Raw genomic sequence first — 27,541 nt, forward strand, 5'->3', positions numbered from 1 at the left:
TCTTAATTATTGTGGGTGAATAGTGTAATTTTAATCATGTTGCTCTAGCTATCTATTCTCAATGTATATAATGTAGGCATTGAGTTGCACATACATGTACAATTTGATCAATTGGAAGATGAGAGATCCCACTTCGTTAAGTAACAAAAACTTGAGTGTGAATAGCCAGTTATATTGTCTTAGTCTATGAGTGTACTAGGTCCCTATATCAAACATTGTTAATCCATAAGTGTATATACTTTATTTTGGTGATCCACATTACATATATTTCATATGAATTGCACTTAGGGTCATGTTTAAAAGTGTAAAAATTGAATTTTGAGTAATTTATGGTGAAGTTACCATTTTGGAATTGTGTTTGGAGTATTGACTGAGTTTAATCTTCACCCAACTCTCTTGGAAAGAGCATACCATTATAAGACATGTAAGGGTCGCATGTAGGTGACCCAAGTCAACCCTCTTCTCTCAAAGGTTTTTTTGAAAGTGGAGTGTGTAGAGTGCACTCTGTTCCACCATACCTTGCCCATGTGGATGCACATGGAAAGGCATGGATTGCATTTATGGTTTGCAAGAGATGGTTGTATGTGCAAGTGAGGATGTCATGCATCATCATCATATTAGATGACAATGGGTGACAGGGCACTCTCACATAAGCCATTCAAACTTAGAGAATTTGAGAGAGAGGTGAGAACTCTTGTCATTTTTTGTGTGTGCTTGGTAATTTGGAGGCTTCTTAGTGTGAAAATTGGTTTGTGTTAGGGTGTAGAAAGAGATTGAAGTAAGGAAAAAGAATCTTCTATCCTTTCAAAGCTACATGAGAGGTAGGCTTCTTCACCTCATCGTTTCATGTTTTAATCTTGTTTTCTTGTGTTTGAGAAAAGAGATATACCTGCTTTATTTCCACGTATGTCAATCTTGAATGTATTCTTTGTTAATAGTAAGCACCACCTGATCGTCATCATTCATTGTTCTTCTTCAATTCCTTGCAAGTTGCCGACATGTTCTTCCACGTGTTTGGTACTATGCGGTGTCACACATGGCAACACCATGTGTGCATTGCAATCTACCATTGTGTAAAAAAATGGTTGTATTTTAGACTGTTTTGCCCAAGTTGGATTTTGGTCATTACGCCTATGAATTGGTTAAACCCAAATACTGGTTGACTATAACCTATAACCAATGGTGAACCCAATTACTGGTTGCAATCCTGGATAATTCATTAAGTCATTGAAACTTCAAACAGGGAGAAAGAATGGATCTTTCAAATCCAAAAGAAATATGTTTATTTTCTATGGTGTGGAAGTGGAAGAAGCAGAAAACTATGAAGCCAACTTTAACTTATAAATCGTTAATTGGTCTGAAAAGTTTCCAAGCATAAGCTTGAAGGTTGAAATTTTTTACAAGGCCCTACTTCTAACAGTCAACCTCATCACGGAGTAATGGCTAATTTGGGCAAAACAGATTTATTGGGGGATGACAAACATTTTTTATTCAAATCTGTTAACATTGACTTAAATAAATCATGCAAGAAAAACACACAATAAATTTGCTAATAAAAATATCCCATGTTGCAATTTTTCTAAACCCTTACGGGATCAAATCATTTCCCTGTTAGTACTAAGAAAACAGCAGTCTTGATCATGAAAATTAGTGGCACAGAACCCTCAGAATGATTGTTCTGTCAATCTCCTACCAAAGCTGACAGGATACTCTCCATGCAGGGAAAGATTAATATGGTCCCTTATGTTGTTTCCTTTGAACTTCAATTTTGTCAATTATATTTGTGATTCTATTTACAGTTTGCACAGATGTCAATGGGAAAGCTAACAATGAAGGTGCTTAAATGCCCAAGTAAAGAATTAAAATGTTGGTGGAATAATAACCAGTAACACCCCCACATTATTGAGGATTATCATAAAATTGAAGGTGTTGAAGGCTGCTATTTTCAAGAGAGAAGCTGCAGGTTGAACAATAGCCAGTAGTGCCCTACATTATTAATGGAAATTGTATAGGTAAAGAAGTTCCCAGAATGCTGCAAAAGCTGAGACCAAATGAAAACAGTTTCAATTCAGATATCCCTGTTGAAGGCTGTACTTTTCAAGAGAGAAGCTGCAAGTGGAACAATAGCCAGTAGTGCCCTACATTATTAAGGAAAACTGTAAAGGTAGAGGAGTTCCCAGAATGCCACAAAAGCAGGGGCCAAAGGAAAACAGTTCAATTCAGATATCCCTTTTCCCAAAGTTGTGGAAATAATGGTCAGCAGAGTCTGAAGATCCAAGGACCGCAATTAGTTAGAAAAGATGGTTTGATCCTGTTCTCTGAAATGAGGTAGAAGGCAAGAGAAATGCTTACATGTTTAGATGAAATGTTATAATTTATGCTTACTATTATTATAGCCGAGTTCCTAAATGGCCACCTTTCAATTCCATATTCAAACGTAGACTCTCTTCCAATTAAAGAGAGATGTGCCCAAGCTTAGTGTGAAAGGAACTGGTAATGTAGAAGTGCTCAAGCAAATTTAGGTAGCACCGGCCCAACTATAGTCCTTGAGATAGAAGAGTATAGCGATTGCATAAACTTGACAAAACTCACCTGGTATATGACTGCACCCTCCTATCTGCAGGAAGAGCATTATGGTTTGGAGGGCAATTTATGCAACAGGGCATAGCCCTTCCCTGTCTTGTATTCCCTTTACTCACAGGCTGGTGAAGATCTGATACTAGTGACCTCAATGGTGTACTATGTTTTACAGAACCAACAGGAGAAGGATCCCCTGATGAAGGGTGAACAGTGGTCCACAGAAACACTTCCATAGGGATCCAAATGATGTCCCCACATCCCAGGAACTTTAAGGGAAGATTCCTTTTTTAAGGACTCAACAGCCTGCTCCATTTGTTGCAGAAACTTTGAAAAAGATAACATTTTTAGGAAAAATATGCAAAAAACCCCAAGAAAGTGAAAATGGGGAGAACTATTATTGCAAATTCAACCTAAAGATCCAGAGACCACCATTACTTACGAAAAATGGTTTGATTGTCTTCTCTGAAATGAGGTAGGAGGCGAGAGAAATGCATACATGTTTAGAATAGACGTTACAATGTATGCTTGCTATTATCATAGCCCAGTTCAATAATTACAAAATGACCAAATGTCAATTCCATAAACAAATATAGACTCTCTCCTGATTAAAGAGAGATATGCCCAAAGTTAGGGTAACAAAAAAGGGTAAGTAGCAGTGCTTAAGAAAATTAAGCTAGCACCAGCCCAACTACAGTATTGGAGATAGAAGGGAACAGTAACTGCACAAACTTGACAAATTTCACAGGATTCATAGCTCTTCTATAATGACTATGTCCTCCGATCTGCAAGAAGAGGAGTATGCTTTGGAGACTATCTGTCTTGTATTCTCCACTCACTCACAGGCTAGAGAAGGTCTGATACTAATGACCTTAATGGTGCCCTATGTTTTTTAAAACCAATAGGAGAAGGCTACCCTGACAAAGGCTCAACCGTGTTCCACAGGAATGCATCCCTAGGAGTCCAAGTGATGTCCCCACATCCCACAGACTTTGAGGGACATTTCCCCTTTTTGAGGATTCAATAGCATACTCCATTGGTGCATAATAACGAAAAAGGTAACATTTTACAAAACATTAGTGTTGGTTCCTAAGGATCTTTAAAACAGAAGCATAGTTCTTTCCTTCGCAACCAGTCTTCTGATTGTTGATTTCTAAAAGTGTGGCTGATTCTTTAGGGTCCTTTGGGTCAAGAGGTGGCTGCCACCAATTTCTACAAAAAAGATTCATACAATGTTCCTTGCTACTGTTGTTGTTGCTATTGTAATGCCCCTGGATATTCTCCTCTGAATGTTGACCCTTGGAAAGGTCCGCTAGGTGTAGTGGTTTCCAAGGGTAGGGGCCTTTTTATAACAGCTTGCAAGTAGTTGGGTTCAAAAGCCTTAACTATGCCTCTAAGCTGAGTTACTGGTTCTTGCCAAAAATGGCCAGGTCCTGGTCCTGGTCCGTGCCCGGTCCTAGTCCGAGCCTAGGTTCGACCTGGGTCCCACCCGGGTCCTGCTTGCAAGTAGTTGGGTTCAAAAGCCTTAACTATGCCTCTAAGCTGAGTTACCGGTTCTTGCCAAAAATGGCCAGGTCCTGGTCCTGGTCTGTGCCCGGTCCTAGTCCGAGCCTAGGTTTGACCTGGGTCCCACCCGGGTCCTGCCCAGGAGGACCCAGGTGAACCCAAGCCCATGGGTTCCCAAAAACGGGGCCCACGGGTTAGAAAACAAATAAAAACAATTAAAAAACAAAATTTTTAATCTTATTTTAACATCTAAACCCTAATCCGCCCCTTCCTGATGCATTTCATTCATCAAAACATGCATTCAACCCATTCTACTTGCATTTTTGAAGATTTTTTCTCTACAATCAGGTTTCTTAGTTTTTGTATTTTTCTTCGAAGGTGACGACTCCGAAGGTGTGAGACACGCATCAAAGGCATAGGAATCACTGGAGAAGGAAGATTTAGCCATTAAAGGTGAGTGAATCTGAATTTTTTTCAAGTTTTCAAGAATTTTTCCAAGTTTTTTTCAAATTTTTAAATTTTTTTTAAAGTTTTTTAAAGTTTTTTTAGTTTTTTTTAAAGAAGTCTTGTATATTTTTTTACACTTTGTATGCATAGTATGGGGTTATAATGCCGAAATTAATAATTTTTTTCAATAATGTTGTGCTTTCTCTTTTCATTTTAGGTGCATTATTCATATAATCATACATAATGGCTGGAAATGGAAGTGCAAGTGCAAGCTCTAGTTCAGTTGCAAATGTCCGACTGAAAATACCCCCTTTAAAATTGATCAAGATTCACCACTTTGGCATTATACAACAATGATCAAGCCAGTGTCTGGTGGTGGGGGTTTTGTTTGGCAGTGCAACCATTGTGGCATTGAGTATACCAGCTCATACTTTCGAGTGAAAGGCCACCTTTCTTTCATCCCTGGGCGTGGAATAAAATTTTGTAAGGGATTAGATGGCAAGGGGCTGTCAAAAGCTCTAGTTTTGGGATATATTAGAGAACAAGAGGAAGCTGATAGGAGAAGTAGCAAAGCAAAGACTGATCATCCTCTTGTACATCCAAGCTCAATGTCTCAGAGGCCTTCTAGTAGCATTGGCTCCACAAGATCAGTTGGTTCACATCCTTTAATGCAAAACCCACCAGTTGATGCAGTAGAGAATCCAAATGTTGTGGCTTCACGGAAAAGAGGCCCATTGGATTTTGCCTTCAAAAATGAACTGAGAGAGATTGCAGATTCCAAAATTGGACGTTGCCTTTATGGCAATGGGCTTCCTTTCAACCTTGTTAGATCACCTTACTTTCAGGACATGGTGCATACTCTTTGCAATACACCTTCTGATTATGTTTGTCCAGGGTATGAAAAGGTGAGAACCACCTTATTGGCAAAGGAGAAAGCATCCGTAGAGTCACAGTTGAAGGTCATCAAAGATACATGGCAGGAAACAGGTGTGACCATTGTTTCTAATGGATGGAAAGATTGTAAAAATAGGCCATTGATCAATGTTATAGCAGTGTGTCCTTGTTGATGTGTTTTTTATGCACATGCGAACACAGAATAAAATACCTAAAGGTACCTTATCCTCTCTTGAATAAAGTCTCTGAATGCTAAAGATGTCGCGAAAAGGATCAATCGGGATGACTTCAAGGTTCTTTGCTGTAGGATCTCTACGTGTGGATAAGCTCTCTATGGTATGATGTGATTTGCTGGAATCACAAGGAGACTTACACTTGATGACTAAACATCTGATTTGCTGGAATCACGAATCCTATTTACTAACTGGAAGACAAACAAAAGGCAAAAGATACAAGGTTCAGGAAGTCTACTCTACTACCTAGAATGCGAGAAGATGGATGAATGACTAGGTGGAGTCCTACTGGCTGGGTCTCACCATCAGGCTGAACAATTCAACACCAACTCAGTGCAATCTTCTAAGGGATGCTTCCAATATGTTCAAATCGTACACCATCTGACAATGATCACCATTCAAGATAATGCATGAACAATGGACGTGTAATGACTTAAGATTAAGCTCATTTCATTCCAGTTGACCACACAAGGCGTCCTTACAATCAGTAAGAGGCTAGTGGTATGGATTAAACGGATTCCACATAGGTGCATTCAACAATTTCCTTCATTCGATCTAATCATCTACCATCTAGAATTGAAGATTCAACAAGAAACCATGCATATTGCAAGAAACGACACACTTCACCATTACTTCAATGAAAATGGAGTTTGTTTACAATCAATGGCAACAATTTCTTGCCTTGTCCTCCTATTCTACTCTAATTGCTATTCTATCAACTGACTATTCACCTTCTAACTACTGACTATCTATTTCCTATTTTCTCTCTATATTAGGCTTTCACAAATGAAGAGTCGGGGCTTATATAGTGCCCACAATACAATTCGATGGTTAAGATCAATTTGAGATCAATGGCCAAGATTCAATAATGAAAACCCTAATTAGGGTTTGTTACAACTATTACATAACATTTAATGCTTGACCAATGATAACATTACATCTTTAGGACACATGTCTTCTCCGGAAAATTCGACCAATAGATAGCTGGGGTAGGTACATCGAAGTTTGTGCCATTTCCCATGAGTTAGGTACATTGAATCTGGACATACTGAGGTAGACCACACCGGCTGGATAAGTGATGACTGGTATGCCACCTCGTCTGACACTTGGTTGATGCCAATTTGATGTCGCTGAGAAGCTAGCTTTAATTAACTCTTCTGAAACTATCTGCTTCTTCAACGAACCCTTGCTCTAACTTCTTTTGTCTTTGATGTGCAGGATGATTGATGTACCTCGCCTTGAAATGCTGGATTGGAAGAAGTTATTCCTGATGATGCTTGACCGAGGAAGGTCGTCCTTGTCGATGCTAGACTGGAGGAGGTCGCCCTTATCCTTGCTTGATCTTCAGCCTTAGGAATCTCCATCTTGATACCTACACAACATTTCAAAATTAGTTCTCAAGCATTATATCTTGAAGTGTAGAAATCTAGACTTAAAAGGAAGATTTAAGATTTTAATTAGGAAACTTCATGATAAATCTTGAGTTATCATTTCCTAATTAACCATGCAATACTTAGATTTTTCCAAAATGAATATCCAAAAATCAAACCTTAAACAAGGGTGTCAAGATGATTTTGCCATACCTCCTCTTGAGTATTAAACTCTAAGAAATGATGTAAAAATAGATGAATTTCGCTAGGCAAAGTGTAGATCAAAGCCTTCTCTTGGACAAATTGCGCCTCCTCTAGCTTGGAAAAGAATAAACTCCACTTCCTTCTAGCCTTCAACACTTGAAAGAAATTCGCTCCAAGCAAGCCAGATTTCGCTCCTCCAATTAGCTCTCCAATTTCGCACTTAAGGAAATGATTGAATGATTTAAAATGTGAAACAAACTCCTCAATATATAGAGCGCTCACCCCTTGCTTCCTCTAGGCCGACTTGGCTAATAAAAGGAGGTAAAAGATAAATAAAATTCCAAAAAGGGGGCCGACTTGGCAAAATGAACGCAAAATAGTGCCTTGAGCACTTTATTTTTCATTTTAATTTAATAAAAATTAATTTTAAATGCCTCCAAAGCAAAATTTCGATTTTCACAAGGCTTAAAATTAATTTATTAAATGCCAAAATGCTTTTAATTTAATGCCAATTTAATTTTAATTTCCCAAACGCCTCAACATTAGCAATTTTGGCGATCTAATGCAATTTGGAGAATATCAAATTTTAGAACAAGGCTCAATGAAGTTTTGCAAATAATTTCGCCCTGGACCCTCTCTGAGGGTCAGGGGCGATTTTTCAATTATAGCCTTGAATACTTCGCATCTTGACTTCAAAGTTTCCTAGAAGACAAATTGATATCCAATTAAGGCATTGCACTTCAAATTTTGACACTTTTCATGAGGAAAATAGGTGGAATTGTCAATTTCGCCCTGGACCCTCAGTAAGGGTCAGGAGCGATTTTTCATTTTCTAGCTGGAATCCACCTTAACTTGTTTGTTGAACTCACAATGTCACTTCCAAGATCCATTCCCTTACACTACCAAGTTAATTCACCAACAATTTTGGAGGAAATAATGTCCTTAAAGGCAATTTCGCTCTGGGCCTTCACTGAGGATCAGGAGCGATTTTTCATTTTTTGCTCAAATTTAGCATTTCCCAACGTTCAAAAATCTCTTCAAGACATTTTAAATAGGCTTCCTCACTGACCTCCAGACTTTTCTCTATCCAATTTGGGGGAAAAAGTGCAAGTTTGATGTTTTTCGCCCTAGACCCTCAACAAGGGTCAGGAGCGATTTTTGAGATTTAGGCTTGATTCTTCATCATTTTTCATTAAAACTTTATTCATCATTTGGCAATGTCCTTCCTTAATCCACTCCACCCAAATTCGCTTTATTGTTGCAAGGTAAAATGAGGATTTTCAACAATATTGCTCTGGGCCCTCTCTGAGGGTCAGGAGTGATTTTTTTGGTTTTAGACACACTTCTCCATCCTTTGGACTCCAAATTGCTTCTAAGGGATAAAACATCATCTCCTCTTCCTATCCACACTGGATTTTGCCTCAATTGCTCAAACAAAGGAGAGAATCCGGGAAAATCGCCATGGGCCCTCTCCGAGGGTCAGGAGCGATTTTTATAATTGCCTTCAAAATACTAACTTTCAACAATCTCCTTTCATTCCAAGGCATTTCAAACATTATTTCAAACCCATGCCTAACCTTAGCTTTCCTCAAACTTGGATGAAAAGTTCCCATATTAGGTTTTTCGCTCTGGGCCCTCTTTGAGGGTCAGAAGCGATTTTCGCTATGGGCCCTCTCTGAGGGTCAGGAGCGATTTTTTGATTTTGTGTTGATTTCCTCTTTCGTTGATCATCCAAATTACATTCAATGGGTAGAACATGCTTTCCTTCATCCCTTCCAATCATAAAAATCACTTTGATCTTGCAAGAATAATGCGTTTTTGAAAATCTCGCTATGGACCCTCTCTGAGGGTCAGGAGCGATTTTTGCTACCTAGACCAAAATGCTTCATTTTTCGTCTCGAAATTTCTTTGCCAAGGAAGATGTCGCCTTGCTTCATGCTATGAATAAGTTCTCATGTCCAAGAAAGGTCAAAAAATGTGCACATGAAGAAAATCGCTCTGGACCCTCACTGAGGGTCAGGAGCGATTTTACCTTTCCTAGGCAAAACTCCTTGAATTCATCATCTTCAATCAAGTCTGGATACTTTAACATGCTCACTTCATTCTCCCCCATGCCTTTGACATCTCAAATCGACCAAATAAGGCTAGCAATGACCCCTATAAAATTTTTCGCTCTGGGCCCTCTTTGAGGGTCAGGAGCGATTTTTATGTTTTCAACAAGGTCCTTCATCATTTCAAGTCAAAACTCCTTCAGGTGGGTGGAGAAAGTCATTCATTTCCCCCTCATGCTCAAAGCTTGGTCTCTTTCCACTGCAAAATGAAGGAAATCAAAATCTCGCCCTGGGCCCTCTCTGAGGGTCCGGAGCGAAATTCGCTTTGGACCTCCTGAGAGGGTCAGGAGCGAAATTTGACCTTTTGAACTCTCCGTCAAGATAATTTTATGGAATATAACATTTAAGTATAAGAAATGTCACTTATACTTTAAGTTATATTCCATATATACTTTCAAGATGTTTGAGAGTGGTTTCAGACCTCCAGGAGTTATATTGCAAAATCTAGTTTTTGGAGGTTTTTCAGTTTCCAGACTTAGTCAAATTTCAGGATCAGGATATTCCAGACTTAGCCAAATTTCAGGATCAGGACTTTCCAAACTTAGCCAAATTTCAGGATAAGGACATCACTCCAGCAGGATTTGCTATCCAGGTGATCCCCTTGGCAACACTCAAAATGCAAAGGCTAACAGACAAAACCCTAAAAGACCTAAAAACAAACCCCAGAAAAGCAAAAAACAGGGGTCCCAATTTGCAATGGGGCGATGTGTGAAATGGTCACAACAGTCCTAAAGGGGCAATGTTTTTGAAAGCAGTGGATTGTGAGGGGCAAGTGAAAGATGCAAGTTTCATTGCCAATATCTTGATAGAATGCATTGACATGGTGGGGCCTCAAAATGTTGTCCAAGTTGTAACTGACAATGCTAAAAATTGTAGGGCAGCAGGGACTATAGTGGAGGCTACATATGGTCACATCTTTTGGACACCATGCGCAGTACACTCACTCAATTTAATCATGCAAAAGCTTGGCACACAAATTGATTGGGTGAAAAAACTGTATGCGGAGGGCGAGGAGATTCAAATGTTTGTGACTAATCATCATATGTCACAAGCCATTTTCAGGACCTTCTCCAAGTTGGAGTTGTTGAAGGTAATTTATAATTACTAATTTTAAATTTTATTTTTTAATTTTTTAGTTTTAAATTTGTATTTTTTATAGACTTACATTTGATATATGTTGTGTATTTTGTTATGTCATGTTAGGTTGTTGAAACACGATTTGCATCTCACATGCTCGTCTTGAGACGACTTCTGAAGGTGCGAGACGCCTTGAGTTCTATGGTCATCAACAGCTTGTGGAGTGTATGGAAGCAGTCCCACACAGAAAGAGCTCTAAAAGTAAGAGCATTGATCCTTAGTGAGAAATGGTGGGATGATGTGGAATATGTTTTGAATTTCACTGAGCCCATCATGAGCATGATCAGGTATGTTGATACTGATCGCCCATGTTTGGGTGAGATTTATGATGGCATGGATTGCATGGTGGAAAAAATAAAAGAAGTAATAAATAGAAAAGAAAATGACCCAACGGAAACATTTTCCAAAGTTGTGCAGAAAATTGTTGTTGACCATTGGAACAAGATGACCACCCCCTTACATCTCTTAGCATTTGCTTTGATGCCAAAATTTTATAGTGCAGAGATGCTTGCAACACCAAGGAGGGTGCCACCATATAGAGATGCAGAGGTTGCTTCTGGCTATAGGGCTGCCTTTAAAAAGATATATCAAGATGAGGAGACAAGAAATATTGTCATGAGGGAGTTTGGCCAATTTGTATCTGCAAAAAATCATGATGTTGTAGCTCTTAATGCTAGATATGGGATGGATGCTGATGAGTGGTGGTATGTACATGGTCAAGGCTCCGTTTACTTGCAGCCTCTTGCAATTAAACTTAACTCCCAAGTATGTATCTTTTTATTTTTATTTTTTATAGTTTTCCAATTCCATTTGATGCTATCATATTTTTATTTTATAATTTTAATTTATAAATTTCTAATTATGTTTTAACTTTTAACCGGTTGCAAGTTCTTCTTCAGCTGAGCGGAATTGGAGTACATACTCCTTCATCCACTCAGTCAAACGTAATCGTTTGGGTGCAAAGAAAGCTAAGGATTTGGTCTACGTACACTCCAACCTTCGTTTGTTGTCACATAAGGACCCTGGATATAGTGAGGGTGTAACAAGGAATTGGGATCTAGCCCCTGAGTGTGCTGATTTAGATGCTACAGTTGCACAACTTTGCCAAGTCTCTATAGACGAGGCAGTTATGGAATTTAAGAGAGACATAGCTAGTGGGAGTGGCATTCCATTTGATATTGGTTCAATTGATGCTGAATTTGAACCACTTGATGACCTTGGGCTTGGGTTGGATGCTTTAGATGAAGATGAATATGGAATTTAAATCCCATAGATGGCTTGTAATTTGAATGTTTAACTTTATACTTTATTGTGTCATGACATTTTTACATTTTTAAACTTGAAACTTGAATATTATCTTTTTTGCAAATTATGAATATGATATTACATTTATGATTTACGATATATCAATATCAGAATATTTATTGGCATTGGCAATTATGGATTTATGATTTATGATTTATCTGTTATCATTTATGTATCATTGTATGGGAAAGTTACATTGTATGTTTCATATTTGTATGTTTGAACTGTGAACATATATAATTTTGATGTTTGAAGTTTGAACATTTATATATTTATATATATATATATATGTACGGACGAACCCGTACTCGTACCCGTACCCAAAAAAAAAATTTTTTTGCTGAATCCGTGAATCCAAACCCGAATCCAAACCTGAATCCGAACCAGAACTGGTAACTTAGCCTCTAAGGGGTTCTTTAGACCCTTCCATGAAAAGAAATAGCAAGCACCTCCTTGATTTATCCAGTACTACTAATCTTTAAAAATCAACCACATAAGGCTCCACTAAACCTTGGTGACATTGTTGTGTGAGCTCTCTGAAGTGCTCCTCAATGTCTTATCTAACAAATCCATCTATCAACATCCTACAAAATTCCTTGTAGGTGGATGATATGGCTATGCCCTTAAGTGACTAGGGTACTGTTGTGACCATTTCACACATCGCCCCATCGCAAATGGGGACCCCCTCTTTTTGCTTGTTTTTCGCTTGTTTTCGCTTTCGTTTTTAGGGTTTTGTTAGTCAGTTAGTTGTCTGGATTTAGGGCTAAGCCTTAGGGTTTTAAGTTTTGCCTTTTCAAGCCAAAATCCAGTCATTTTTGAGAGCTTTTGAGCTTCTTTTCTAGAATGCAAATTTTTGAATGCAATGATTTCACCAAAATGGTCTAATTTTCAATTGGAATGTTCATGCAGAGCTTAAACTTGTCTAAATGATGACCGTCAATGTGAATTTTTGTCTGACTGAATATTTTGACCAAATTTTGACTTTTTTTGAAGTTTGATCCTGAGCATTGGAATTGATTTGTTTTCGCCTCGTGAAGTGTTAAAATGTGAAAAATCTTGTTATTTTGGCCTGTAGGAGCAAAATCGCTCCTGTCCCTCAGTGAAGGACGGGAGCTCATTTTCAGATATCTCATCATTCTTGCAGAGTCCGGACAAATTTTACGTTTGAAGTGATAGAGAACGACAAGATCTTTCATTTGAATATAAATTGAAGATTTTCATGAGCGCAGAAAGGCCTCCAGGAGGAAAATCGCTCCTGTCCCTCAGTGAAGGACCGGAGCTACGATTCAAATTTCGCCTTGTCCTTGCAAGATTTTGAAAACTTAATGATTTGAGGACGTCCGAAGGAAGATACTTTGCCAAATGAATATAATTTGAGATGCAAAAAAACGAAGGAAAATGACCTATATTGACTAAATCGCTCCTGTCCCTCTCCAAGGGACCAGGGCGAGGTACCTTGTAGCTCTCGTCCCTCTCCCAGGGACCAGAGCGATTTCCTTCATTTTGCAAAATCCAGACAAGGGTCGAGGCAAGTTTACGTTCAAAAACAAAGGAGAACATGAGATGAGCACATTGAATATAAATTGAAGATTTTTGGGACGTCCATACCACTGTTAAATGCCTAGTTCGCTCCTGTCCCTCAGGAAGGGACCAGAGCGATTTTTGATATAACTGCCTTTTTTGCAAAATTACAAACAATGTCAAGGCATGGGCGGATAGAGTAAAGAAGGACGAATCCGTTGAATATAAACTTAGCGCATGGCAAAGTGAGATGAAAGCCACAAGGGAAGGATCGCTCCTGTCCCTCTCCAAGGGACCAGGGCGATACAAGGGTGATGATGCGTCCCTCCAAAGTTCAAGGTCGTCCCTCCAAGGTTCGAGGCCGGTCCAGGTCAGGACGAAGGATGGCGAGGACATTTCAAGGCATTTCCATCAAGCGCAACGTTGCAAAGGTCATCACATGGAAGGATTTGCACTCTAAAGACCTAGATCGCTCCTGTCCCTCTACAAGGGACCAGAGCGATATCTACATAATGGCGTAAATTTCAAAAGGCAAACAAGTTTCAAGTTACCAAGAGGGTCGAAAGGACATCATTCCACGCATTGAAGATAATTGTAAGTTGAAATAAACAAGAACAAGCTCATTATGATGAACTTCGCTCCTGTCCCTCAGGAAGGGACTAGAGCGATATTGATATATTAGATTAATCCATGCAAGATTTACGTAAAGACAAAGATACACAAGGTTACATATGCTCCAGGACATCGTTTGAAGATAGTTTGCAAGAGTTTTAAACGTCCAAACATTGCTAATCGAGTTAAAAGTCTCCCATCGCTCCTGTCCTTTGGACAAGGACCAAGGCGATACTATTAAAACACTCCCGTTCCTTCAAAGATCAAGGCGAGGCGAGGTTAGGAAGTGCGAAGGACGACATTTGGAGGACATTGCAAAGAGGATCGAAGTTTAAAAGTCACCAAGATCAAGGAGAAATAATGGATCGCTCCTGTCCCTCTCCAAGGGACAAGGGCGATGGTCCCTTTAATGCATCCAAACACATGATAAAAGCGAATGGGAATAAGCGCAAAGGACACAAGCAATGATATTTCGAAGGTCAAAGATACAAGGTGAACGTGAAAACATGGAGATCGCTCCTGTCCCTCTCCAAGGGTCAAGGGCGATGTTAGACAAAACACACGATATTCTTTGAAAATCAAGGACGCACAGGGTTTTAAATAACATTCAAAAGATGATGCAAGGAAAGGATCGTACCAAAATGAAGAATTTCAAGCAAAAACATGGAGATCGCTCCTGTCCCTCTCCAAGGGACCAGGGCGATAATGGTCATGGGATGCATTTGCTCGCACAAGAAAAGAAATCCAAGTTCGAAGGACCACCAGATGATCGATTTGGGACGTGGAAATGAAGGAGTTGAACGTTGAAAACGCAAGAATCTAGACCAAAATCATGGATCGCTCCTGTCCCTCTCCAAGGGACCAGAGCGATGAGGTACGTCCCTTTATTTTCCAGTTTTGGCGCCAAATTAAACAATTCGAATTTACTTTAAATGCTAAATCAATTTAAAAATTAAAAATCCATTTTTTATTGGCATTTAATGTGGCGTTAAACATTTATTAATTATTTTTGCCTTATTTAAAAATCGAAATTTGCAATTTAAAAAACGCAAGGCATTAAATAATTAATTATTTAATTAATAAAAAATCGATTTTAAGCGCTCATATATGGAGGTCGGCCTTGTTATGTCATTGCAAATCATTTAAAAAATGGTTTTATTTTTATTAAGTCGGCCTAAGGGGTAAAGGATGCAAGCGCTATATAAGGGGGGTAGAATTATCATTTTCTACATCATTATTTTACCTTCCTTCATGCGAGTTGACAAGAGGCGAATATAGTGCGAGTTTCATTTATCCAAGGTGGCGAAGACATTCCAAAGGTGGTGCGATTTCAATTGAAGACCAAGGGTGGCGCGCTTAGACATTCCAAAGGTGGTGCGATTTCAAACTAAGGTGGCGCTTAGACATTCCCAAGGTGGTGTGAGGCGTCCGAGGTGTGTTTGAAGAGGTGCGAATTGCATTGAAGATCAAAGGTAGAGCGAATTTGAAGATCCATCCAAGACCACGCCTAAGGCGAATTTGCTAAGGACTTGGTGTTTTATTTGTGCGAATTTGAAGATCACATTCTCTCCAGAGGTGGCGAAATCAAGTTTGAGGGGATCATATTGAAGATTATCTTCATACCTCAATTTTGCCTAGGCAAATTTTGTTTTTTGCATTCTAGAGTTAGCTCTCTATCGAGGTATGGCGATTTAATTATTATTGTTTTATTCATTCATCGTCATATTTCAAATCTTGAATTTTAAATCTCTTAGCTCAATCGTTGTATTTTAGGAAATGATAACTCTAGGGACTTATCATGAGGTTTCCTAAAATCTATCTCTCTTATTTACGTTATTTATTGCAAAATCTATTTCTTATAATGAAATGTCGTGTAGGTATGGCGACCCCAAAGGCGGGAGCATCCACCAGTCGCTCGGCTCTCATGAAAGAAGATCAGAAGACCGAAGAAGTGGAGACCAAGATCGTGTCCAAGTGGAGCAACATTGGAGATACAAACTTGGGAAACTTTAGCACGAAGAAGTTCCGAGAGGTCCCTTACATCGGCAAGCCATCACCTGTCGCCCGGAGAATAATAGAGAGTGGCATTATCAAGGCGGCCGGTTTTCCTCCAGCTATTCAGTGTCACGAGTTGATGATCGAGTGTGCCCGTCATTACAATCCACAGTCCAGGACAATTGTGTCCAATGAGGGAAACACTTTGGCGTACCTTTCAGAGGAGGCCATAAGTGAAGCCTTCCATCTTCCAGAGCACAGGGACATGATATACAAGAGCATTGAAGGAGCCAGATCAGTGTACGATGATGATCCAGATGCTTGCCTAAGCATAATCAACAAGAACTGGCTACTTAAGAGTCGTCCCCGTTTGAGCAAAGTACCGAACACACCACACCGGATTGATTTCCAAGAGGAGTACAGAGATTTGATCACCATGCTCAACAGATGTTACAGATGAGCAGTATGATCAAATGTATGCCACCATGCTCCTGATTGATAGAACAAAGGAACTTGAACCTACTTGGGACACAGCTCTTCTAGATGCATTTGATTAGGTTATCCACTTAGAAGAGAGTATCAAGAATCTTCCCGAGATTCCAATCACAGAAATCGAAGGAATCGTGACGAAATTCATTGCATATGCTAAGAAGGAAAATTGGAAAGGGAATAAGATTCTAGATGAAAGGTTGTTACAGATGACATGACATCTTATTTCTCATTGGTTGATACCTCCTAGATTTTTGTGCCAAATTTAATATTTGGCTATGTATTTAATATTGTTCAGTAAAAAGGAGGTCATTTGTAACAAACCCTAATTAGGGTTTAGGTGTCATGATCTTGTCCGTTGATTTGCTTTAGATCTGGACCTTTCATTGTAATTGGGGATGCTATTTATACCCCCATTTTTCATTTCATTTGTAATAGTCAGTTAATAGAGAATAGAGTTAAGAGTGAAATAGAGAGATTAGAATTGTAAGCAATTTTTATTTTGTAGCAAGATTGAGTCTTGAAGAGGGAAGTTCAAGCAATTGTTGTATATGATGACTTGGAAATCAATAAAATATTGAAGTTAATGGTGTTTTGTTGCAAGTTTCTTGAGTTATCTTCATGGTTGTTGGATGTACTTGAATCACGCTCAATCAAAGTAGTTTGTTAATTAGAAAGACTAAGTGTGAGATTTGATATTTGGTAGGATTCGCAATCCAAACCACTAGCTTCTTGCTGATTGTAGGAATGCCTTGCGTGGTCGACTGGAAAACACTTTGAGTCCTTAACCTTCAAGCATTTTCGCATCTAGGATATGTACCTTCGTAGTAGTGTCCTTGGTCTTTGATGCATTGAACACCATTATTACCTTAGAAGATCGCACTAATTTCAGTTGAGTTGTTGTCTTATGGCGAAATTGAAATTGGTTGAGTCTTGCCAAATCTCATTCATGCTAAGTCGTTCCTAGGGTTAGGCTAGATTAGATTTACTTAAACCCTGTCCCTTTTCCATTTTTTTTGAAAGTTCCTTTTAGATTAGTGAAATCTTCGAACCATTGAATCCGTAAGAAGCCTTGAAGGAAACAGCAAATCACATCATACCACTAAAAGCTTGTCCACACGTGGAGACCCCACTAAAAGAACCTTGGAGTCCATCTAACTGATCCTTTTGCAGATCTTCAGCAGTTAGAGACTATTTTCTCAAGAGAGGATAGGATACCTGTCGGTATTTTATTCTGTGTATGATTGTGTACAAAATACACGTCAACAGGTACCACCATTCATACGCAACCTCTTTGAGGTCAAGGATTGCAAATTTCATTGCTGCATCCTCATAGATCGAGTTCATTGAAAGTACCGTGTTCAGCTTGTAGATCCAAGCTCAGGATGAAGATTTATAGGATCCATCAAATGAGAGGACAGTAAACTTTCTCGATTTGATTTGCAAGGCTTTATGAGGCCTGTCTGAAGGGAATTTACTTGCATTTCTTGTTTTAATTTATTATTTCAATGTACAAAAACTCATGAAGGAAATATCTACCCAATGTTCTGCACTTTTTGCCTTGTATTCTGCATACATCCAAATCTTCCTCGTGCTGATTGTCCATATCTTTGACTTATTGCAAAGCACTTTTCTGCAAGAACATGACCCTGGGTAGACATGCACCTACAACTGATTTTGCTGGGATGTCCTGATTTATTTCCACTAATGAAGACACCTCTTGTGTACCATTACCTGGAGATGTAATAGCCTGATTGGTTTCCTTACCTTGCTTGCTCTAAGCATACAACATAATGAACTATTGCTGTCAAAACTTCAATACCACAGTAATATCCTTTAAGGATTTAATTACTTCAAAAAATTCCTGCTCTTTATCCTCATTTGACATCTGCTTATTCTGTTCTTTCTGATAAAACCTTGTTTCCCTCTCTTGCAAAATCACAGCTCTGCTACCACTGAAATAAACCTAGCTAATCTCACACAAAAAAATCTGAAATATTCTGGTTTAAATAATCCGAAGATGCCTAGAGAGAATGTAACAACAAAAACAGAAACAAATTGTGAGAGCTTCTCATTTTCTTTTTTCTTTTTTGTATATTACTTTTAAAAGAATACATACAATAAATGCAACAACAAATATAGACCACTTTGAACATAGCCAATACATTTGATTCCTCCTAGAGCTCTCCAAAAAACTGTCAATGTGCTAACAGATGCCACTGAATCTTCACACTCAGCTCTTACTACTGTCGCTGTGGAACAATGATGGTTGCTGAAGGTTTTCATGTCCAGAACCTGTTGTTGATTGCACCTGTGGGTTTTTGTCCTGGGCACCAAATGCAGACTGCATCACTTTTAGGAAAAAGTATCTTTGGGTTTTTATTTCAAAAGGTATGATGTTTCAGTGCCCTCTATATTCCTCAGCACGTGATCCCCAAATCATGGAAATTAATCCCACATTGGTACTTAATGACATACAAATCCCATAATTTCTGGCAGTTAACTGATGAGAACTGCTGGAGGGTACAGCTAAGAGGAGAATTCCAAATGCAGTGATCCTATTTTAAATTAGAACTACCTAACTGGCTGACTAAGCTATTGACATCTGTCACCACATTAACTTATAGATACACTCCTCAAACTTCCAACAAGGACTTGATCAAGTCTTGTCAAACCACTTACTAATTAAATGTCCACTGAGCAATATCAGGGCATCGTAGAGGAAACATTGAGAGAATGGGAAAGATTTGTCATCTGCAAGTAGCACAATGACAAAGAGGTTGTAGCTTACAAGGCCTCAATGTCTGGGAGAATTTAAACAAGTACAGGCTGAGAGGGGGCAAAATTGAATCAGCTCAACAAGACTCTCAAGCTACTTGTGGAAGAACATCTGAAAGATACACAAGCAGATTTAGAAATAGACAGCAACTCTGTCCAATACACAAAGTTGGCAAATGTGACAAGAGGACTTGTTAAAGGCATTATCCATACTGCTTATGTTCTAGCAAAGGCCCCTCCTCTTCAAAGTTGAGATTTGGAAGGGATTATCAGACGTGCTTCCATTGAAATTCCAATACTGTCGCAAGGTTTGCTCACCCTCCAAGTACTCAGGGCTTGATGTGGGCAGTCATCCCTCCATTTCAACTATTCAGTTGGAGATAACTTTGAGTGAGGGTTTGTATAGTGGTCTTTGGCAGGCTGTTTCTTGTTGACTATTCTTTCTGACTTTTGTTTTTATATTTTTCCCTGTGATTTATTTCTATCAGGCTAGTGGTATATGCAAATAGGAAATATTAGCTTTAAGTACCTGGTATGTAGTAGTATGTTTTGTTGCGTGCAGACTTAATAGTGGATAGATAGGCTAGACCTCATAAATAAATTTAATTTTGCAGCCATTCCTTCTGCTTATCATCTGGCTGATTTTGCAGCTGTATTGTGAATTCGTTTAAAATGATGGGTACCCCTTAATACATTGGTTTATCAAGATAAAAATCATAGGCAGGGTATAGATGATCAATTATAGGATAAGAATTCACTGATAGAGCTAAGCCAGCACGTTCTAATGCCTAATTTTAAGAATTAATTGTCATTCATAACTATAGGTATATAGAATTTGGTTGACATTCCAAAACTTAGCCTTCCTAATAGCTGACTCTCCTGTAGAATGCTTATTAAGTATATGTAGTCAATAGCTATGTTAGTGCAGGGTCCCATGCAGGGATCTGCAGCTCCTACTTTTACCAAACAAGTGACTCAATGGGAGATACAAACTGCTGCAACAAGAAAATTCATAATCCTTACTAAAACAACTGGAGCAAGCATTTTTTGCAGGAAATTTTGTGCACATGCCGTAGGAGGGCTGGAGTTTTGCCATACCTGCAGAGTTATTTTAAGATTAATTTCTGCCAGAAGGCAGCCGTTTACTGCTGCAATTCTTTTTTATATTTTTTTAATTTAAAAGTGAGTTTTACAGATTTTTCTTCTAAATATTTGGAGATGGCAACAATGATTTTTTTTGCATCAGACCAACAGAGAAAATATAGGAGCTCCCCTTCCATGGCATCACTGCCTTGGTAATTGACCTTGCTTCTCACTGTTTGCAAAACTATCAAGATTAGCTTCAGCAACCATAAAAGTGGCCTGCTCTGACTGTCTAGGAGATGTTGCCATAAAAGATGCTTCTGGCAGTTGGCAACCTGTAGGAATGCCAGGAATTCCAGGGAATTGATGGATACAGATTAAGAATATTCCTACAAGTGTAGCAAGAGATCTTGTCCTACAAATATTGAGAATGCAGTCAGGCGTTCTTCAGCTACAAGTATTAGCAAACACCCATGTTTAACCTTCAAGCAGTTGCACTTATCAAATTAAATACTAATATATTATCGATTTCATATCAGAAAACCTCAGAACTTAAACAAATCCCAAGTCATCTATATTTTGGGGAAATTTCATTCTAAGTCAAGTGAAAGCGATACCTATACAAATAGAAGACTAAAATCACAAAATAACATGGGAGATTAGCTAATCCCTGGGACTTAAACATGCCTTATAATGTTGCTTTAAAATAAAAAAATAAATTTTAGAAAAGTTTAATGTAAGAATGAATGGATTTCCTCAGGTGCCTGAAGCAAGATAGATCACCAGGTATTTTGTTGTGCAACTGTGGCTCTGATGTTACCAAATATAGTTGTGTTATCAATGGGTGCATAGTATAATCACAAATCCAACATATTACCAAAGCTTTTGATTGTTTTGACTAGGCATCATTTCCTGAAAACAATATCCTCAAATAAACGGTTTTAAAGCAATTAACTCTGCAAGTGGTTTCCAGAAATGCTAGAGATGACCAATCTACCTGAAGTCAACACTATATATATGGACTTGTTGAATACAACTTTTCTAGTTTGAGACATAATAATGCATATTACTATGTTTAAAATACATGCAAACAAATATTCACATTTTATAAAATTCAGCTGTAACGAAATCAAGAATGCAAAGCTACTAGAGCACATTCATACCTTCTCCAATAATCTCCAAGCAAAGAGTTGGAGTATTATTTTGTCAAGGACATGACCACCAATTCTATAAATCTCTTGGCATCCCTGAAAAAGAAATGCAGTAACATATAGTGAAGGCATAGCTGGTAGGTATATCTTAGTATCCAGTTGCCCTCCACCCTCATGCTCTTGTTTCAATTCAGTTTCTTCCCAACCCTGTAAATCACAGATTAATAAATGGTAAGCCTTGAAATCATGGAACAATAAACTACAAGAGACGGATCAAGCGTACAACATTAAAATTGTGACTTACAGCAGTAAAAGGAAGAAGCAGTTGACAGTTTGCTTTACAATCAGAAAAGGTAATTTTCTGAGGCTGCCTTAAGGAAGCAAAACAAAAATTGAATATAATCACACTTCAAATTACATGTAAATTTTCAGTTGTACGGTAGATGTCATCCTACTTCCTTTGAGAAAAACTCTTATTAAATTCCCAAAATAAGAGTTCCCAAATGAGGCCAATAGATATTATAAATAAAAAACAAACAGCAGTATTTTCATATAAATACAATAGCTGATTCATGGACCCTATGAAAACCTCAATTTCTTGGCTCCCCGTTGATACTTTTTCTGCATAGTTATAGATTAGATCTCCTTGATTAATATGGACGGTAAGGGTTGAAAGGGCAAATGTTAATCTTTTCCATTTATTGGGCAATAAAAGAGTCTGCACTGACCAAAAGAATTACATGTAGCTCTTTAATCTAGATGCTTATTTTCATTCAGTTATAGATCATGATGAATTAAATCAGAACTAGAAGAAATCTCATGAAAACCACAAGAAGAAGATCAGTAAGATTAGATGAAGCATGAAAATGAAACCAACTCCATACGCCACAGTAAACAGAATATGGAATGCAAATGAGAATACAGACCTTCAAAGGAGTTGTCATGGATAAAGAATCATCGTCCCTTAGATCTCTTTTAAGAATGCCTGAAAGCTCTTCAGTTATCGACAATATCCACATGCTATAAGCTCTGATACAAAGATTGTGCATAGTTCTTCTTAGTTTATTCAATTTGGTGCTATTATTTTTATCCTGTGATTCAGGCTTCAAACTAACCCCTCTCATTAGTATTTGTCTTCCAGAATTGTCTAGAAGAGGGTAATCAAAATCAGTACTGGAATATCTGAAAGTTGAAGATCCTTTCCCTGAAACTGAAGCTTTGTTCTCAACAAACCAGAGCTGAGAAGAGCCAAGAACTAGTGGAAGGGAATTTGAATGAAAACTGAGAGTGACTAAAAGCCTTCCTAAGAGAAGTGCCCTTTCCACTATAACTGTTGGTTCTAGTTTCTCCTTGTTCAATTTTTCTGGCATCTCCTCAATTTTCATTTTTTGATAGAGAGCTTCTGAAAGATGTGCAAGATGCTCTTCAATCTCAACAATCAATGTTGAGATAAAACAGAAGCATTGCTCTTGCAAATAAGGTGCTAGATCATTTATCCTTGAAGAAGATTTATGTGCATGGAGAAAACTTAAGAGGTCTTCCAGGATATTCTTGGACCCCTCATCTATGGTATCTTTTATTTGGCTAACCTCAGTTCCAAAATAAGCATTAAGGCGACCAAACCAGTCTTCATCATTTGTCATCAAAAATCTAAAACTCAACCCAGGTAAATTGACACTTTTTAGGTCCCCTCTCTTGACAAGCCAGCCCTCACTAGTAGATAATTTGTGCAAATGAGCTTCAACATCTTTGTGACTTGCCATAGATGTAACTATGGCTTCGAGGCATTCACCAATCTTAACTCTCTCACGCAGATCTGTAAATCCATCAGCTATTATTTGTTTCATCCTAATAACAAACAGGCTTTCAAAAAGGTCATCCCACAGACTCTTTGAGTGCTTCAAAACAATCTCACACACGCATTGCCATGGAAACTCAACATTTGAACCAAAAACTGTTTTTAGCCACTCCAAGCTCCCTTCAAACGCATCCAGACTGTCCAATGTTTTTCTGATCAATTTCTCGTTCTCTGCAAGTTCCTTGCCACTTTTCACAAGATCAAGCAAATACTTTCCCCCAAGCCTATCTGCAGAGAGAATATCATCTGCGCATGTCTTAAGCCATGCTAAGCAAGACTCTGTTATAAATTCACTCGGCGAAATCGTCATGGTAGCTTGCAGCTTCTCTCTATGAGATTTCCACAACTGCACCTCATTGTCTGGGTTTGGTATCCCACCAAACAACTGTGATCCAGGTGGCACTGCCAACACAGTCTTATAAAAAAGAGGCAAATCATTTAGAACCTCCAAGAAGAGTTCCCCAGCCTGACATAGCGTTACCTGTATAACTCTCACCACATTACAGAAAATGGAACTAACAGCACCTACTTTATCACCCAATCCAGACCCTACCAAGCCTGATCTCTGCCTCAACCATGACTTCCTCGTGTCAAGAAACAGGGCAAACACCTGCTTAGGGTTGAGCTCATCAATGACAGCAACTGCAGCCAATGCTACTGCATAGGACTCAATTCCAAGACCTTGTTCCAACAACCGATCCCTACTTCTCTGAGAAATCTGCCCCCTGAAATTCTCCACTAGCTGCCACTGGTGACGCAACAGGGGAAAAGATTTCTCCAGAAGCTCCTTATTGTTCTCCACAAGTAAGCTGTAAACTTCCTTTGCGCGAAGGTATCTTCCAGAAGCTTCTAGAAACATATGTTCATCCAAGCACCCCCATATATTCTCTGCGGTATCCACCAAATACTTAACCCGACTCCCAATTGCATACAACTCTCCCATTTTCTTGTTGTCTCTCATCAGCTGCAGAGATGACACCACAACATTCATCATTTTGTGAAATTTATCATAATGCTACAATTGCATACATATCACTACTTACTATTGCATATATTTCGATATCTAGAATCATAATATTAATGTTTTTTCCCAAATTTCGACACCAAAATATCCAACATTTTGTGAATTTCATCATGATGCTATAATTGCAGATTTATCACTAACTATTGCAAAAATTTCAAAATCTGGAATCATATCAATAATGTTTTCTTCCCAAATTTTCATACCAAAACATCCAACATTTTGTGAATTTCATCATAATGCCAGAATTGCAGACATATCACTACATGCTGTTGCAGAAAAATGCAAAATCAGGAACCATATCAATAGTGTTTTTTTTCGAATTTCAACACCACAACATCCAACGATTTGTATGCTACAATTGCAGAAATACCACTACTTACTAAGGCAAGATTTTTGAAATCTGCATTCACGTCATTGATGTTTTTCCGCATTTCAACACCACAGCATTCGACATTTTGTGAATTTTATCATAATGCTACAATTGCAGACATGCCACTACTTACTAAGGCAAAATTTTCGAAATCTGGATTCAAATAATTGATGTTTTTCCGAATTTCAACACCACAGCATCCGACTTTTGTGAATTTTATCATAATGCTATAATTGCAGACACATCACTGCTTACCATTGCAAAAATTTCAAAATCTGGCATCATGTCATTAATATTTTTTTTCGTGAATTTCAACAAAAAGCGACAACTGCAGACTTTGTAAAAACTTCCTACTACAAAATTTTCAAAAAATACGACACCAAGTAAGTAAAACACTAAACGAACTTCATCAATTCGATATATGTTTTTCTTCAAACCTTGGGTGTAAGGGGGAGGGCCTGGTAGATGGCTGTATTGATAGATCTGAAACCACTTTGGATGTTGAGGATGTTTTGCGAAACCGCTTGGCAGGATTTCTTCATGAGGAGGATGGAATCGGCGGATTCGATGAGATCCCGGTAGCTGTGTCCCACCAGTTGGCGGAGATCCTCCTGCTTCTCCTCGATTTCTTTCCTCGTTTGGCTTTCCACTTCCCTGATTTCCACAATCCGACGAGTTTCGAATAGAGCTTCGGCATTTCGCACAGTGGCAACCTCCATGCTGGTGCTCATGCTCATTCTTTGCTTCTCATCAATTCGGTGCCTCTTGTTTTCCTTGTCCAGTGTCCGCGGACTTCCAAGTATTCGCTATCACGTTAACTCCTCCCGGCCTTGACTTTAACATGCCATGCATCTTCTGCTAGTGCTGCAAAAACCCCCTTTTTTTTAACAATCATTTCATTTTATGAAATTGAAAATAAAAAATAAATACTACAGTAATTATTTGACAATCAATTTACATAGTACTCATGAGTTTTAAAATAGCATTAAAATATTTTAATGGGAAAATGTTTCTTTAAGTTAATTTAGATTAATTAAATAAAATTATATTAGCACTATTGGGTGGTGCAGGGACAAGGACACATATTTAATTTGTTTTTAGCGGTGTTTCAATCTATTTTTGGTAGAAAGGGAGAGGGTTGTAGACATAAAAAGATGATGTAATGAATTTTTATGATAGAAGACTAGACTTTAGAATCATAGTTTTGGTGTTTGAAAAGGAGTCTTTGGCATTGCAAAAAGATATAGTTTTGTATTAAGTCTGGTTATTAATTCATTGGGGAAATATTAGAATTGTTAGTAAAACTTGTAGCAGGATTTGTCTTGTTTGGGTAAGTGAATTTTTCAAGTTATTTAACTGATCATATGAGAAGATATGGAGTGATGTGTGTCTTACTAGTTCAATAAAATGTCATCAAGATTTTAAGGTGTAAATGTGTTTTTCTTTAAATTTTGTGTTTGGCTGCAAGGATTGGTTGCCTTTCATTGGCCTAGTCCTTGCCTACATCAATTGGTATTAGAGCAAGGTGATCCTTGGATTGAGTGTGTGAGAAGAGCTTTGCTAGTGTTAGAAGTGTGGAAGAGTTGAAGCATCCAAAACTGCATATTTAGCTTAAGGAATGAGAGGGATATTAACAAGATTGGCTACAATAGAGACAGCTCAAAGAAGGGGAGTTCATCTTGAAGATGTAAGTGATGAAGAAGGAGAAGTGATTCAAGAAACTCAAGGACATGAGAAAGAAGCAGTGGATGTTGCAAAGACCAAGTTTCTTAAAGCCATCACAAAGATTGGAGGTACACCTAGATTAGATATATCATATTATAATGGAAGCTTGAATGGTGAAGAACTCATGGATTGGATTGTGGAAGTGCAAAGATATTTTGACTATGAATCCATAGAAGAATCCAAGAAGGTACAATTTTCTTGTACAAGGTTAAAAGGCCATGCAGCTTTGTGTGGTACTATGTACAAACTAAAAGACAAAGAAAAGGGAAAGAGAACATTAAAAGTTGGAGTAAAATGCTATCAGAGTTGAAGGCAAATTTCTTACCTTTGTATTATCAATTAATTTTAATCAAAAGGTTACAAAACGTGAGACAAAGGGAAGTAGATGTAAAGGAATACATGAAGGAGTTCTACAAACTCACTGTAAGGGTTGGACATATAGAAGATGACTCAAAAAACATAGCAAGGTATGTGAATGGACTGCATTTAAATATTCAAGATGAAATTAGTTTGTTGAAATTTAGAAGCATAGAGGAAGCCTATCAAAGTGATTTAAAGGTAGAAGAGAAGTTATCTATAAGGCAACAAATTAATTCAAGAGGAAAAGGAAGGTCCATTATTGGAAAAGAACAAGCAAATAGTAGCAAGGAACAATAAGCATGTGAAGAAGAAATCGGTACTTCACAAAATAATGATTTTAATCAAATCAAGATACAAGAGGCAGAGGAGATTTTTCAAGAGAAAGAGGTTATTATGGAAGGGATAGAAAAAGAGGTTTTATAGGCTCGTGCTATCAATGTGGAGAAGTTGGCAATAGGGCATTTGAATATCCCCAACTAAGACAAGACAATAGTAAAAAGAGTGTGGCTAGAAATCATGTTGCACAAGTAGATGTAGAAAGTGTTGTATTACCTCAACATATAGAATAACTAGAACAAGGAGAAGTATTAATGTTCACGAGTGTGTTAAAAAAATAAAGAAAGAAAAGCAAGATCCTAAATAAAGAAGAAGTTTATTTAAGATTGTGTGCAAATCAAATGGAAAGTGTTGCAAGGTAATTGTAGATGGTAGTAGTATTGATAATTTGGTGTCACAAGAAATAGTGGAGAATTTGAAATTGAAAAGGACAAAGCATCTCAATCTGTACAAGG

General features: G+C 38.1%; 1 protein-coding gene across 1 annotated transcript in view; it reads right to left on the reverse strand.

Annotated features, from left to right (window-relative positions):
- The window catches only part of LOC131040196 (conserved oligomeric Golgi complex subunit 1), a 41,033-nt gene extending 15,500 nt beyond the window's left edge, over positions 1-25,533 (reverse strand). Inside the window, exons 1-3 of the mRNA XM_057973064.2 lie at positions 25,103-25,533; positions 22,340-24,235; positions 21,426-21,620 (exon numbers count right to left, since the gene is read on the reverse strand). Of these exons, the coding sequence (XP_057829047.2) occupies positions 21,426-21,620; positions 22,340-24,235; positions 25,103-25,402 (2,391 nt within the window). The 5' untranslated portion in view covers positions 25,403-25,533. The remainder of the gene's footprint in view (positions 1-21,425; positions 21,621-22,339; positions 24,236-25,102) is intronic.
- Between the last annotated feature and the right edge of the window lie 2,008 nt (positions 25,534-27,541).

This window comes from Cryptomeria japonica, chromosome 11 (assembly GCF_030272615.1).
Source record: "Cryptomeria japonica chromosome 11, Sugi_1.0, whole genome shotgun sequence".
In the NCBI taxonomy this organism is placed as follows: domain Eukaryota; kingdom Viridiplantae; phylum Streptophyta; class Pinopsida; order Cupressales; family Cupressaceae; genus Cryptomeria; species Cryptomeria japonica.